Here is a 15766-nt window from a genome sequence, read left to right as displayed (position 1 = left end):
TTAAAAAAAAAAAACATTTCAAACTGCAACGGCGAAGTGACAACAACTGTTGGAACAATTATTTTCAAATCATTAGTTCGCTAACCGAATTGTATTATAGTATTTATAATTTATGCTTTATTTTATTATGATATCAATATCAATAGCATCAATATAAATAATTACTGTGTTCTTGTAATAAAGTGGTTCATTTAAAAGAGTTTACAATGTTACGAAAATGGAAAATATTACTTGCAAACTGGGTAAATATTGAAAAAGTATTACTCTTATTTAATTAGATATTCACTTTAAACTTTATAATAAAATTTATGGTTTGTAAATAGAATTTCGCTCATATGGCTTCTTTGTCTTACATTTTTTTTAACCGTCCGCACAAACGCCAGGTGCGTTATTTGCAATACGTGAGGTCAAATATAGATATTTTGAAATGCTTGTAGCATGACGATATTTACATCTAATTTTTCAAGTAATTAATTTTATTAATTTTAAAGTCTTTTCATTAAAGGGTATATAATTATTGATTATAAAATATTTTAATAATTTTTGGAATAGCTGCATGCAGATACAGTCAGTTTAATGTGTAAAAGTATAATGCAAATTATGTAATTTCTTTCAGATTAACTGCTACTTTGATAACAGGATTCAAAAAGATTTAACAGTAACTGTGGATTCTCTTCTGAATATAATTTCTCATTTACGAGAAAATTTTAGTTTAGATGAATCAAAATCTTCACTTCTGGATGCAGTTACGATTGAGGACTTTGTACTTGAAAAATATCCAGCTTTTAGATTTGAAAATGGAAAAGTTGAACCTCGTACCGAGGAAGAAATATACTTGGCTGCAACATTGCTTCTATATTTTGTTTGTGTTAATTCTAAAGATGTGAACATGAAGAGTGCTATGTGTAATAAGTTGTGTGCAGCTGATCAGGAAACTATATTGAAATTCAGCAAATGTTTAATGCAATGTCCTGTAATCACATCGTCTGATGTTTTGGCAGCTATTACAGGTAGCTTATTTTTAACATAAAAAAAATATATAAATTTCAGTTTAATATATTATGAATCTATTAATGAACATTAGGGCTGACCTAGTATATTACTAATACTTGGATTAGGCGACTCTGCTCTTTCATAACACTCCATACAATAACTTTAGAGATGATTATAAATAAACTATATAAAATAGAATAAAACTATTATAATTATAAAATAGAATAAAACAATTTTACACAAATACACACTGTATTTGTGTAAAATTGTTATTAAGTTAAACTGCAGAACTTTATGGAACAAAGTTACACATATGTATAAGAGGAACTATTGTTTAACTATTCAGACTCAGAGATGTTACTTGTTTACCTACATAAAAAAAATAATAAAGCTATGTCAATTTTTATAGTTATAAATACAACAAAATTAAATTATTATTAAAAAAATATATATTCCACAAATTGCATAAGTTTGAACATAGTAAAAGTTTTTCTGCGTTTTTTTAGAGGCCTGCGGGCAGGATGTAGCTGCTGCTGAAATGAACCACAATAAAGTGGCAGAAACTCCTCCAGCCCTTCGTTCGTTACATGGTGAAGTAAGACGGTTACAGGCTGCACTTGACGCTGAGCGTTTTGATCGGACCTACCTTCAAGATGAACTTACTAGGACTAATTTAAAAATGGAGAAACTTTGTGAGTGATTTTTTTTAATGAAATTTTATTTCCCTTTTTTATTTTAGTATTGGATAATATCTGAGCTAAGATGCTTTATTAAATAGGTCAGACATAGGTCAAATGTTCAAATCATAATGAGGAGAAATGATTTTTTATGGTTAATTTGGATAATTATACAGAACATAATATATAGGTAATATATAGAGCCGAGATGGCCCAGTGGCTAGAACGCGTGCATCTTAACCGATGATTTCGGGTTCAAACCCAGGCAGGCACCACTGAAATTTCATGTGCTTAATTTGTGTTTATAATTCATCTCGTGCTCGGCGGTGAAGGAAAACATCGTGAGGAAACCTGCATGTGTCTAATTTCAACGAAATTCTGCCACATGTGTATTCCGCCAACCCGCATTGGAGCAGCGTGGTGGAATATGCTCCAAACCTTCTCGTCAAAGGGAGAGGAGGCCTTTATCCCAGCAGTGGGACATTTACGGGCTGCTAATGCTAATATATAGGTATAATTAATTCACAGTAAAAGACAAGGAGCAGTACAAGCAAGATATTAATAACTTAAAGGCTAAGATATCCTCCTGCTGTGGACAAGAGAATGAAACAAAAGGCGAAGAGACTTCAAGCAACAATTCAGCCAAGTTACTTAAGCAGTTGGAGCAAACTGAACAGAGGTTGGTGAATGTTCAGGAGCAGTTGGAGGATGTGCAATATGAGAGAGACACATATAAAAATAAGGTAGGTATCTTTGCAAAACGTAGACATATTCTTTCTGATATATGTTTATTCCCTATTTTATTAAGGTTCTGTAGTTATAACATAATCTATACACAAAAGTATTTTCAGAATTTATTGGTGGTACTTTCACAAAGGACTACTGATTTTACTATCTGAACTAGTGTAGACTTGTGGTAATGATATTCAAATAATAAATGAAGTATGAACTATGTACTCTCGTCCTTCGGAATGTACGTAAAGCCGTTGGTCCTGTGCCTGAACTTTTACCGGCCGTGTCGGATTTGCCTCCCATGTCGAGAGTGACCAAATACAGAGTAGACCTATGTTTGCACAAACTTGAACACTATAATATGTCAGGACGTTGTCATCAATATTATATATTTGAAATTTGTATGTCTGTTACTCAATTGCGCAAAAACGGCTGTTATGTTAAGTATATATATATATATAAAACAAACTAAAAACGGCAGACTTTAGTTTAAGTATCGTCTTTTACATTTACAGTTGGATGAACTGAAGCGCGAGCGAGATAAATGGTTTACTATAAGTCAGCAAGAGTCTAATCGCGCTTCGCAACTGGTCGAGGAATTGGAGACAGAGCGTAGTCAAGTACATTCATTACGTGAGCTGGTCACGGAACTGAGACAGCACAACCGTCTTAATGGCTTTGATTCCAGTCAGCTGGAATGTGATGATGTAGATACAAGTGTACAGTCTTTGCCACATAATTCTTGTAAGTTATAAATAAATATTTATTTAAAAAAAAAAATAATACAAAAGCGTTATACCTCATATATAAACAGCTTTTTGCTGTTATCAAATATGTATGTATGTGAAATAAAATTTTAGTCATTTACTGAAATTAGCTGTTGAAAAAAAAGTAGGCATAATACTATGCATGTTTCAGCAAACTAATGCTGATCGAATATTATAGTTAATATATATCATCTATACTTATATTATAAATGTGAAAGTATCTCTGTCTGTCGCTCTTTCACGGCCAAACTAATGAAACGAATTTGACGAATTTTGGTTTGAAGCAAGCTTGAACTCCAAGGAAGGACATAGGCAAATTTTTTGCCACACATATAACAACCAAACCCAAAAACGTGAGCAAAGCCGCGGGCCACAACTAGTTTTTATATATAGAGATTATTTTTTTTGTGATAAATTTACTTGATATTGATCGCAATTGTAAGAAACAAATTTGTTATACTCATTTTTGTGTGCCATTTTTTTTTTAATTATGTAAAAAGATTCAAAATGATGTAATGTAAAAATCTTTCAAAATTAATATTTTTTTTTATTTAGCTATATGCAGTGAGGTTTGCGCAAATGTTATTGAGGTCCAGCTTAGTGAGGAACGCGCAAAAATAGTGCTTCTCAAACAACAGATAGAAACATTACAGGTAAACAATAATTAAAAATAAATTAATTTGAAAGTTATACTAACTATGTAGTTTGATTATTTAAGTCTTTAGAATGCTTTTATTAGGCCTTTACTAGCCTTAATACTTGGTTTGATATGGGTTACAGGATCAATTAAACGATTTGACAAAGAAATCTGAAGAAGAAAGTCAAAAATTTGCGCAAATTATGAGCGAAAAAGACACTGATATCTTTAATTTAAAACATCGTATTAATGAGGAAATAGAAGAAAGGAATGCATTAAAATCCCATTATGAAAACGAATTCACAAAGTTAAATAATGAAGTCAACGAATTGGAACAGAGGTTAAGAGACACGGGAGAAAATTCGAGGAGAATAATCGATTCGAAAATGAAAGAGATACAAATATTACAGGAGGAGAAAATGTCACTTCTCCAAAGTTTATCTGATGAAATATCAAAATTCGATAACATCATTAAAGATCTTAAAACAGAAATAGATACAGAAAAGACATCTAAGTTTAAAATGAGGGATGAATACGAAAAACAAATGATGAAGTTAAAGGAAAAGGTGTCAAATAGAAATAATGAATTGGTAGAGTTGCAGAATAAGATTTTCGAAAAGGGTGAAATGATTGAGGGGATGCAAGGTGACCTAAGGAAAGAAAAAGAAATTTCTAACAAGTATCTCAATGATGTCCAAAATTTGAATACTCAAATCCAAGAAATTGAAAATAGTTTAAAGGAAAGGAATGACGAAGCCTCAGATCTAAAGGAGCAATTGCAACAATATATCATGTTCAATGAAACTTTGAATAAGGATATAAATCATGTTAGGTCTTGCCTATTAAAATCGAATAGAGAAAGCAAACATTTAGAAGAATGCAATGAAAAACTAAATATCGAATTGAAAAATCGTGAAATTAAAATCGAACAGATAGAGAAAGAAATCGACTACCAAGGGGTTATATTTGATGAAGAAAAGAAAAAATTACAATACAGTCTAGATGAAATCAATGCAACAGTTGATGCCTTAAAAAGTCAATTGCAAAATGAAATTGAATATAAAATAAGCATTGAAGATGAAAGGCAGAATTTATCAGACAATATAAATAAATTAGAAAAAGATTTAACAAAAATAAAATCAGAGAATATAAAACTTGACAAGGATTTAATTGAAGAAAAAGAATTGAATGAAAAGCAAAAAGAAGAATGTGAAAAATTGAATATAGCTATTAAACAACTGAATGAACAGGTATCTGAAAAAGAGTCTGCTTTAAATCTAACTAAAGAACTCTTGGCAAAACAAAAAGATGAGTTTGATAAAGAGTTTTGCAAAAAAGAAGAAATGATTGATTCCACAAACAGTACTTTATCTACTGCTGTAGCAGAAAGAGATAATTTAAAACATGAATTAGATACCATAATTACTGAAAAACAGTATTTATTAAAAGAGATTCATGACAAGGAAATTAATATTGTGACATTACAAACTAAATTTGACCAGTTATCTAATTTAGCTGATGAAAATAAAAGTAGTAAGTGAATGAATTGTGATATACTTAGTGATAGATGTCTTAATTTTCACTCGTATTAATTATTTATATTAATCAATATGTTTAATTTTCAGTTATAAAAGGACTCGAAGAAGATATAATTGAAAAAAATCAAGCATATGATGCTCTGCAAAAGAACTTTGACACTGAAACTACTAAACTTATGACAAAATTAAATGAAATGGAAGTAGCTATGAAAGATTTGAGATCAAAATCTAAAAATTGTATAGAGAATAATGAGTTACAAATTGAATTACTTAAATTAGACATAGAGAAATTACAAGCATTGCTACAAAGTGAACATGAAAAGACATTGGTCATGGAAAGTGAGAAAACGATTTTAATTCAGCAGCTGGATCAAATAAATGCTTTTAAAAATGAAATTGAAAATGAATATTTGAATAAATGTGCTACATTAAATAATACAAGTGCCCAATTAACTGAAGATATACTGAAGAAAAATGAGGAGATAAATAAACTTAAGCTTGAAGTTGATATTTTATCTAAAAATATTGCAGATAAAACTGGAGGTAAAATGTTTAATATGATATTTAATAAAAATCAATATAAAAAGTTAGAAAAGGTTTTGTTACATTGCTCTTGTTTTAAATTATTCTAGTTATTAAGTTTTTTTTTGTGTTTGTTCCAGAAATAGACACTCTAACATGTAAAACTAATCAATTATTAGAAGACATCAATGAGAAAAATATACAAATTGAGGAGTTAAGTTCAAAAGTTCAAACATTAGAATGTTTGATTGATGAATCTAAAGATGAATTAAAAAATGTTATTAATAATAACTTGCAAGTAGTTGAGGCTTTAGAAAAAGAAAATAATCAATTACAGTATACAATAGAGGAAGATAATAGCACTTATGAAATAATGGTTAAAGAAAAAGATCTGATTATAGAGAACCTTGAAAGGGAAGTACAAAATAAGCTAGAAAGTCTAGAACAGCTTATGAAGGAGCATGAAAACGAAAAACTAGTGATAGAAAAGTTTAAAAGCAATATGCAGGAGCATATTAATACGAAGAACACTCAAATTAAGGAATTGACTGATAAAATATATGAATCGGAAGCTAGCTTGCAAGAAAAGGAATTATTGTTGAAAACTTTGAATTCAAAAATTAATGTTTTAACAGATGAAAAAGATAAATTAAATGTAGAAATTAATTTACTAAGAAAAACATGTTCTGAAAGTGCTAACACATGTGATCTTTTAAAGGAAAATCTCACAATGGAAAAAGCGGTGAGAGATTCTCTTGAAAATGAAAAGCAAAGTTTAATTGAAGAAAATGAAGAGTTATTAAAAAAAGTAGCAAGTGTTGAATCTGAATTCAAAAATGTTGTATCTGAAAAAGAAAGTTTATTAAATGAAAAAGCAATTTTAGTGCAACAAATTATGGAGGAAAGATCTGTTCTGAAAATAGCAGATGAAGGAAAGGAAGCGATGCTAGCGGAGAAAAGAAAAATTGACAAACAGCTGGAAGAATTAAAAGAAGAAAATAATATGTTGGCACAAGCGAAAGATTGCCTCACGCAACAGCTTGTGGAAGAAAGACATTCTAAGGAATTGGCAGAACAGGAAAAAAATAATATTGGCGAAATAAAAGCTGCTTTAGAAACAAAATTGAATGACGAAACAAGAATTATATTAGATTTAGAAGAAAAAAATCAAATCTTAACAAGAGATATTAATATTTATAGCAACAAATATGAAAACGAAAAATGTTTAGGTATAAGTTTGAAAGATGATATTAATAAGCTAAAACAAGATATAGAAAACATGTCTCATGAGTATGAAAGTCTGGTCTCTAATTTGAAAGAATCAGAAAGAGAGTTGCTAGATCAGAAAAATACTGTAGAACTTTTAACGAAAAACAAAGCAACACTTGAACAAGAAAAGGAATCATTAAAGAAAATGTGTGATGAGTTAAGAGATCAAATGCAAAAAAGTAATGAAATCCTTAGTGCAAAAATTAACAACAAGCAAGAAGAAATAGATGAACTGAAAATTGATTTAAATTCAATGAAATCTGACTACAAAAGTATGTGTTTTTTACTTAAACATATATTTTGATTTCTTTAGAGGATAATTTATATATTTAAATATTTTATTTCAGCTCTAGAAGAAAATAATAAGCAAATTAACACTGTCCTAAATTGTGGGTTTATCAAGATATTAGATACTATTAAAAAGGATGGAATATGCTTAGATGTTTTACAAAAGTTAGAACATTTTGAACAAAAACAAAATATTCAAGCTGATGCGTGTTGTGATGTTCTTCTAAGTATCATTAGGGATTTATCCTCGGAGATAGCAATGAAGAAAGACATTGAAAATATGTTGAAGGAAAAAGATACAGTTGTTAAAAATGTATCAGAATTGCTTGAGAACAAGGAGAAGCGGATTGCAGAGTTGGAGGATGAGATTAAGAATCTTCAAAAAGAGATAGGCGAATCTAAAAAAGGTAAGTGCATTTTTATTTCAAGTTTCCTCGGACAGCTAAATATTTGAGGAACATTTAACGTTTTATTTTTTAATTATTGTTACTGTGTTATTTTCAAGTAAACTTAGCAGAAGAGGAAGTAAGTTTAAAGACATGTATTTAAATTTCCTTCGGAATTAAATTCGCGTTATTCTTCGGTTTAAAACAATGTCACAAAAGTATTTCTTAGGGAAAATATTGCAGAATCTTTTTGTAGAATTGTAGAAAAACGTTGTAAATAATTGAAGCCTGGTGAATGAAAATATGCTTATACAGGCAGAGATATCCTCTGGTAATTGATAATACAGCGCTACCACAGTGGCCGAAATTAATGTTCTACAAAGTACAATTACTATGAAAAGTTCTGTGTTGTTAAAATATAGAGGCTACTACGAGTTTATGATTTCCACGTTTTTGTCACTAAGGGTGATATTATTAATTTATTTTAAAACGGAAAATTATATAGAGAGGCCATTGGCTTCAGTGCTAAACCACGTCCAAGCAAACCATGTCATGTCATCACGCTGATTGTCTGAGTTATTTTCGCATTTATAGTGTTAGTTGTTTTTTATTTATAAATATTATACAGCCATGTTGAAGGTACCACCATTATTTGACTAAATATATTCCTACATATTTAAATTTTAAAATGAGAAAAAAACCCATGAGAAAATACTGGACAAAATAATCACCAGCTACATTATCATAGTACAGTCTTTATTAACTGTAGAATTAGCATAATTCATTTATTTTTATATGCCTAAAAAAGTATCCAGGTAGGATAGTTATTTCAATATAATACTTTAAAAAATGATAATAGAATTAATAACTATTAAAATATAAACATCGATCATTAAAATTAAAAATGATACTTTACAGAGTTCTCTAAACAAAATGACTCATATAACACCTTAATAGAGTCAAAAGTAAGCGAAATTGCGCAGTTACAGTCTGAAAACCAATCGCTTAATATTGAGCTAAATGATCTTAAAGTTCAGTTAGATGCCAAAGTTCATTCTCTGAAAGACAAACTTGTTGATAACGAGAATTTGACGGACAAACTGAAGGAAACGTATGAGAATCAGATCGATAATTTGAATATGATGATATCGAAGCTAACCAATTATTTAAAAGAGAAAACAACAGAATTAGAAGTAATGAGGGTTGAAAAGGAAAGATTACAAAATACGATAGAAGACAAAAATAAAGGTAACTTTTATATAACAATAGTCATCCCAACATTATTTTTACTATCAGTTACAATCAAACTATGATTCATTTTTCAATATAGAATGTGATTAACTTTGTGTCTTATCATATAAACATAGATAATGTTTGTTGTTGATTACAAAAAATATTTCCGTGCGCTTATGTTGTAGAAAGCCATCATTATTATTAAGAGATATTTTTACTATTCTAGCTCTGAAATCCTTAGAAGATGATTTTACAATTCAAAAACAAAATCAGGATAAACTCATAACGGAATTTGAATCTGAAAGACTTGTGCTTAAAAATATGATAACAGTTACTGAATCTGTCATGGAAGACCAGAAAAATAGTCTTAATAATGTCATATCTGAACATGTTAAATCAAATGAAGCTTTAGAAAGGGAACTAACTACAGTGAAAGCTGTAATTGACTCTGAAAGAAGTAAATTTGAAAGAGAACTAAGAGAAAATGAAATTAAAGCGAAGACAGCATTTGATACAGTGTTTAAAGATTTAAGTGATGTGCGCAAGGAAAAAGAAATTATAGAAAATGATTTTAAATTACAAATTAACCAACTTAATGACAAAATTATATCATTAGAGCAAGGTGTTCTAGAAAAGACTTGTAAAATTGATACCTTGAACGATGAAAATAAACATTTGATTGAGAAGTTGGAGAAACATAAAGAAGGTAAAACATATTATATTATTAAAAAAACAATTGATGTTCTTAAAGTATTTATAAATAATAATCGTTTAAAATATTTCATATTTCAGATATTGTTTTGTTAGAAGAAAAAAGCAATGAGTGGAAAATTAAAAAAGACAGCATTGAAGTTGAATTCGAAAGTAAATTAAAACGATTAGACGACGATTTGGGAAAGCAATGTAAACATGCAAACGATTTAGAAGTTTTACTTGAAATCAAATCAAAAGAAAACAATGAAATGGACATGAAAATGCATGACCTCGAAGAACGAATAAAGAAAATAATGGAAGAAAAAGAAGTTATAGAATCAGATAGAAGTAAATGTGTGAATGAAATTACTGAATTAAAGGCAGATTTAGAAAAACATATTACTGAACAAAATGAAGTTTGTACAGAATTGAAGAACGAAAATGTACAACTCCTTGAAGTAATCAAAGAGAAAAATTTAGGTACTTTAGGATAATTTATAATTTAATAAATAATATATTTAGCTTATACAAATTTTTCAAGTATATTTACAATTTTTTTTACAGAAATTTTGAAATTAGAAGAGTTTTTACATTCACAAATGACACAGCAAAATGAGGACAATATCAAAGAAAAAATAAATCTCGCAAACAAATGTTCTATTTTAGAGGAATATCAAGGTAAAGCAGAAACTGAACTTGAAAATCGTCAAAAAGAGATAAATATTCTTCAAGAAGAAATTAAAACATTGACATCTAAAGTCTCCGAGGAAGTGACTCAGAGAGACAGAATCTTAACTGAAATTAAAGAAGAAAAGGATGCTTTGATAAATAATTTAAATGAACAATTGAAACAATTACAAGATTCCGTTGATGATTTGAAAACCCAAGTAAAAATACGAGAAACGGACATTAAAATTATTACGAACAAGTTGAATGAAAGGAACCAGCAAGAGGGAATAATTAAGACATTAAGGAAAGAAAATGAAGAACTATGTAAAGCGATGGGGCAAATTGAGACTTGTAAGTTGGCTGATATTTAAATATAATTGGGATCAACTGATCTCAATAACTATTTTTAAGCTTATCCAAATATATTACACTACATTTTATACTTTTTTCTTTTAGTTGCTGTTGTAAGTCAAGATAAATCATGTCCCAAATGTTCTGGACAAGCTGACACAAATCACCGCGACCTTCACCTACAGGTAGATAACACTTCTTCAGACATACATTCGTCCATAGAAAGCTACAAAACCATATCTGACTTAGAAAAAATCATTCATGACAAAAACCGGACCATTACAACCCTTCAAAGTGATATAACCTATTTAAAATCATTGATAGCTGAGTCTGAAAACAAACTTCTAGACGTTTCCAAGGACTTGGAAATGAGCAAAGAAAACTGCCAGCAACTATCGAATCAACTAAAAAAAATTGTTCACCAAAAGAACGAAGAAATAGCTGAACTCAAAAAGCAAGTGACCAAAATGAGCGTCACTGAAAACAGAGCTAGTCAAATTATAAAAGTCTCCGCCAAGTACCAAGCTATAATATTAAAGAGAATAGCAGAAATCAAGTCGAACACAGTACTGAAGGAGTTGACGAACTTCGGAAATTCAAATTCCGATAATGACATCAGAAGGAGCTTAAACGCAGGCACGATCACAATGGAAGACTTGGAGAACTTCTTGGAAACTACCGAGAGGCACATACGGCGTTGTTCGGAGAAACAGGTCACATTGCAAAAAGAAAGAGATAGGTTGAGCGACGTTAATAGGATTAACGAATCAGAAATAATAAACATGAGGAAGTTCCTAACGGAATTGTCCGTCAGCATTAAGACGTTTAATTCTGTGAGGGAATTGTACACTCAAAAACTGAGCAGAGTTATATCTCTACAGCGGACAGTCAGACGAGAGATATTGAGTCTCGACGGCCATATAACGGACTCCATGATGTGTAAATTGGAAAGAGGATATGCTGCGGTGATGCAGGATTTATCCGAATGTGCGTTGAATCTGGAGAGATGGATCGAGCGTTGCATTTCGAGGACAATATCCGCGGAAAAGATTAAACAGGCGTTTACAAGTGACGTCGACCGAGTGTCCCTGGCGTCTGGCAGCTTCCAGAATACGAGTTTGGAAGTCCAATTGGACGAGTTACAAAATTCATTCCAGAAGCTTTTAGAAGAAGTAGCCCGAGCGCAGAAAGGAGAGGGTGCTAAAGATCCTCAATCCGTAACGGTGATGGAGGTCCGAGCGGAATACGAGGACAAACTCAACAGGATGAAGGCGAAAATGGTCAGTATCCTCCCCATACTGTTCTTGATACTTGCCTATCAGGTGGTGTGGTGGTTCTACTTGCAAATGGACTATTGGTGAATGATATTTTGATTTTGACTCGGTGTGGCTTACTCGCTGTGACGACTTGTGAAGTCTTATTTATTTAATAAAGTATGTTTTAATGGATGCTTTTGTTTTATTTACATTGTTTTAATATAGAGTGTTCATTAAAGCATAATGTAGTTTAGTATATTTTTGAATTTATGCCTTACGGCGACTCGAAAAGGTAACTAGAACTTTTATATAAGCATGAGCATGATTTATTTTGCATCTTAGCTTATTTGTCAGCATGGTTTCAGGGATATACAATAAATATTTATAACGCAACATCCTAAAAATCCGTAGATTTTTGTGTTAAGTAAAATTTAATTGTGATATTCGATTTCAGAAACAACTCTGTCACGAGCAGATAGCATTGTTTAAGGAGAAACATAGAGAGGAAGTAGAGTCTCTTGAATTGGAACTGCAGAAAGCCCACCACAAGTTGCGTGAGTCGAGTAGGGCGTATGAGGAACACATCAAAAGTCTGACAACGGACCTTTGGAATGTCGGAGAAAAGTTCCTAGTCAAGAAGGACGAAGCTGATTGGTTAAGAAAGAAGCAAAATTATGGGTCCCTGATGTCGTTACAACACGTGCACTCGGTATGTATCAGAAACGTTTTATGTAAGAGGATGTATAGTCCTTAGAGAAATATAAGCATGCATATTTTATGTGCTCATACAGTTCAATTCATGCTCGGCGGTTGAGGGATAATTTTAAAAGTACATACATAACTTTAATTAATATAAATAAATAATAAATTTTATCAAACTTGTAATATTTTGGGTGTTGAGTTTTTATAAAATTTAATAACTTTACTTGGTGGTAGGGCTTTGTGCAAGCAAGCCCGTCTGGGTAGGTATCATCCACTCACCATAAATATTTTACCGCCAAACAGAAGTACTTAGTAATGTCGTGTTCCGGTTTGAAGGGTGAGTGAGCCAGTGTAACTACAGACACAAAGGATGTAACATCTTAATTCCCAGTGAAGGTGGCGCAGTGGCAATGTAAGAAATGAATACGCGCCATTGTCTTTGGGCGGTGGTGCTCACTTACAATCAGGTGGCCCATTTACTCGTCCGTGTAACTATATCATAATTTTTTTATGATATAGTTACACTTTTGTTTATACTAAAAATACGTACTTTAAATGTATTCGTTTTTTTTTTTTTATTTATGATGAGAAAATACTGGGGAAAAACGGGCCTAGTTTTTCTATTATTAAAATATATTCTATATTAGTGCTGATGTGGAAATAATACATTTTTCCAGTCCGGTCTCGCCCCTCAGCCGGAGGAGCCATCTCGTCCCTCCGACACGCACTCGCTACGATCCTTGCCCGTTTCTAAGAATAACCCTAAAGGTAAGTCGGCTAGTTATTTTAAAATACGAAAGTCTTTGCATCTCTACTTAGTTTACAGGTTATAAATATTCAGGTTAGGAATATTGATACTTTTACATGTTGTGATACCTATCTGTCTATTTTTTATGTGCATCGAAAAACGTCCTCTCATGGAAATGAGTCAATATAGTGTGATGCTAATGACGTGTCCGCGGCGCGTTCCAGCGGAGGCGCGTGCGCTGCAGATGTCGGACGAGGAGGGCGAGGTGTTCGACAACCGCTGCCTGCGCGAGCTGCGCACGCCGCACGAGCCGCGCCGCCTGTCCGAGCTGCGCTGGCGGAACTCGCTGTGCCCGCCGCACCTCAAGAGCTCCTACCCCGCCGAGACGCAGTTCGCGCCCGCCGTGCACGAGGACGACATCAAGGTGCGCCCGCTGTGTGCTCGCTGCGCTCGACGCTCTTCCGTTGCGCCGGAACCACGTGGTCCCGCAGGCTTTGTCTATGTATATTTTTATGTAAATATAACTGAGCTGAACCGTCTACCGGCCAAATAAGCCACGTTGTCAGTGAAAGATATTTAATTCACGTCACGCCGATGGCCATGTATAGCGAACTATGAGATCTAAGTTGTGTTTGGTTCAGGTAATGAAACTAGCTTATATTTACATATGAAAAAATCTAACATTTACATAAAATATATTCTCAAAATCGAAAGAGTTGTCACACTAAGTTTGTCTATAACTAAACAGTCATACCAACGTAATTCCCGTTACCATAGCAGTCCTCGACATAACAATATTTTTTGGCAGAATTTAATACTTTGCACAATAAATTGAATTTGAGGAGCTCCGAAGATAGATCCAATTGTTTTCATTACTCTTATAACAATATTTGATTTTTAGTGTACGGGAAATATGTCGCTGGGAGGAAAACAAAGGAAAGAAGTGGGCATTACGGTGTACAAGAAACCCGGACCACCGACGCCCAGCAAACAAGCGGGCAGACTCTCGGCAACTGTGAGTTTAAATCATACGCGTTTAATATATTAAATGGCATATAGATCAGACAATAATTCAGGTTGTATATAATAAAGCATTAATTTGGCAAAATTTTGAATCAACTTTTGTTGGATATTTTCTCTTTATATACATATATCGTGAGAATTTTTTAGTTCAGATGCTTTTATGATATTCTGTAAATTGTTATCTACAAAACATATTAAACAGATATTGGGAATGTAAATATTGCTTCCAGGTTATTTAACAGAAACTTCGCACATAAAGCATGTCTGGTTTAAAGTATTTATTTCCGTAATGGTAGATTTTTGTCAATCATTGACCAAGTATTTATTATACTTGATTCTATTTTGAGCTTGACTTTAAATCGAAATAATTTCTAAAATCAGTTGAGATATTAGTTAGTATTATTAATTTAAATTTATTTCCTATGCTTCAGGACTCCGAACTACGCCAGTCGCTTCGAGTGGAAGTAGATCCTTCAGCTTCCCGCAAGACGAGCACGCCATCACGAATTCGATCGCTATTTCGTTCTTCTAAAAATGATACAACAGAAGTAAGTTTTTATATTTATAATTTTATGACATATTTCTGTCTATAAGTTGAATAAAATATTAAATACTTATTTCATCTCTAACCTTCTTCTTTCAATCTCATTCTAAGATTCTTTACGCAACCCGCAACAGTTATGTTCTAAGCGAAGTGTCGAAAAGCGGTTGGAGATTTGATTTAAATTATTTCATTTCGCTATCGTGAAAAATAATACGTATAAACTACCACAAATGAACTTACACTAATATAGAAAATATGAAATTCATTGTATTGTATTTTCCTCAAGCCTCAGTTAAATAAATTGAACGTAATTTTTTTTTCAGGGTACACCTCGCAGCCGAAGATTAAGTAACATTTTTAGAAAAAAATGAATGCAATTCATCCTGTTTTGTTTTATGATATTTTCGATTAATACATTTTATTAATTTATTATTTTGATGAAAGCGTTTTATTTTAAATAAGCAGCCCGTAAATGTCCCACTGCTGGGATAAAGGCCTCCTCTCCCTTTGAGGAGAAGGTTTGGAGCATATTCCACCACGCTGCTCCAATGCGGGTTGGCGGAATACACATGTGGCTGAATTTCGTTGAAATTAGACACATGCAGGTTTCCTCACGATGTTTTCCTTCACCGCCGAGCACGAGATGAATTATAAACACCTGCCTGAACATGTGCCTGCCTGGGTTTGAACCCGAAATCATCGGTTCATATAATAAGATGCACGCGTTCTAACCACTGG

General features: G+C 32.1%; 1 protein-coding gene across 1 annotated transcript; it reads left to right on the top strand.

Moving 5' to 3' along the window:
- Positions 1-35: 35 nt before the first annotated feature.
- Positions 36-15466, top strand: LOC125070461 (sporulation-specific protein 15-like). The gene is made up of 21 exons (XM_047680347.1): positions 36-242; positions 617-1010; positions 1500-1685; positions 2199-2413; positions 2918-3146; positions 3725-3822; positions 3950-5339; positions 5432-5887; positions 6007-7407; positions 7483-7830; positions 8728-9057; positions 9269-9748; positions 9835-10215; positions 10300-10755; positions 10861-12035; positions 12466-12720; positions 13391-13481; positions 13686-13885; positions 14363-14476; positions 14916-15032; positions 15352-15466. Exons 1-21 carry the CDS (start codon positions 207-209, stop codon positions 15397-15399), a joined length of 8400 nt encoding a protein of 2799 aa, XP_047536303.1. The 5' UTR covers positions 36-206; the 3' UTR covers positions 15400-15466.
- Positions 15467-15766: the final 300 nt, after the last annotated feature.

This window comes from Vanessa atalanta, chromosome 17, assembly GCF_905147765.1.
Source record: "Vanessa atalanta chromosome 17, ilVanAtal1.2, whole genome shotgun sequence".
Taxonomy (NCBI): domain Eukaryota; kingdom Metazoa; phylum Arthropoda; class Insecta; order Lepidoptera; family Nymphalidae; genus Vanessa; species Vanessa atalanta.
The sequence above is the reverse complement of the archived record's forward strand: the minus strand, read 5'-3'. Positions and strand labels throughout refer to the sequence as shown.

Coding starts and splice junctions, on each gene's coding strand:
- LOC125070461 (XM_047680347.1), top strand. CDS start 207: ATGTTACGAAAATGGAAAATATTACTTGCAAACTGG. Junction 5,340..5,431: donor AGCTGATGAAAATAAAAGTA/GTAAGTGAATGA, acceptor TTTAATTTTCAG/TTATAAAAGGACTCGAAGAA. Junction 14,477..14,915: donor CGGGCAGACTCTCGGCAACT/GTGAGTTTAAAT, acceptor CCTATGCTTCAG/GACTCCGAACTACGCCAGTC.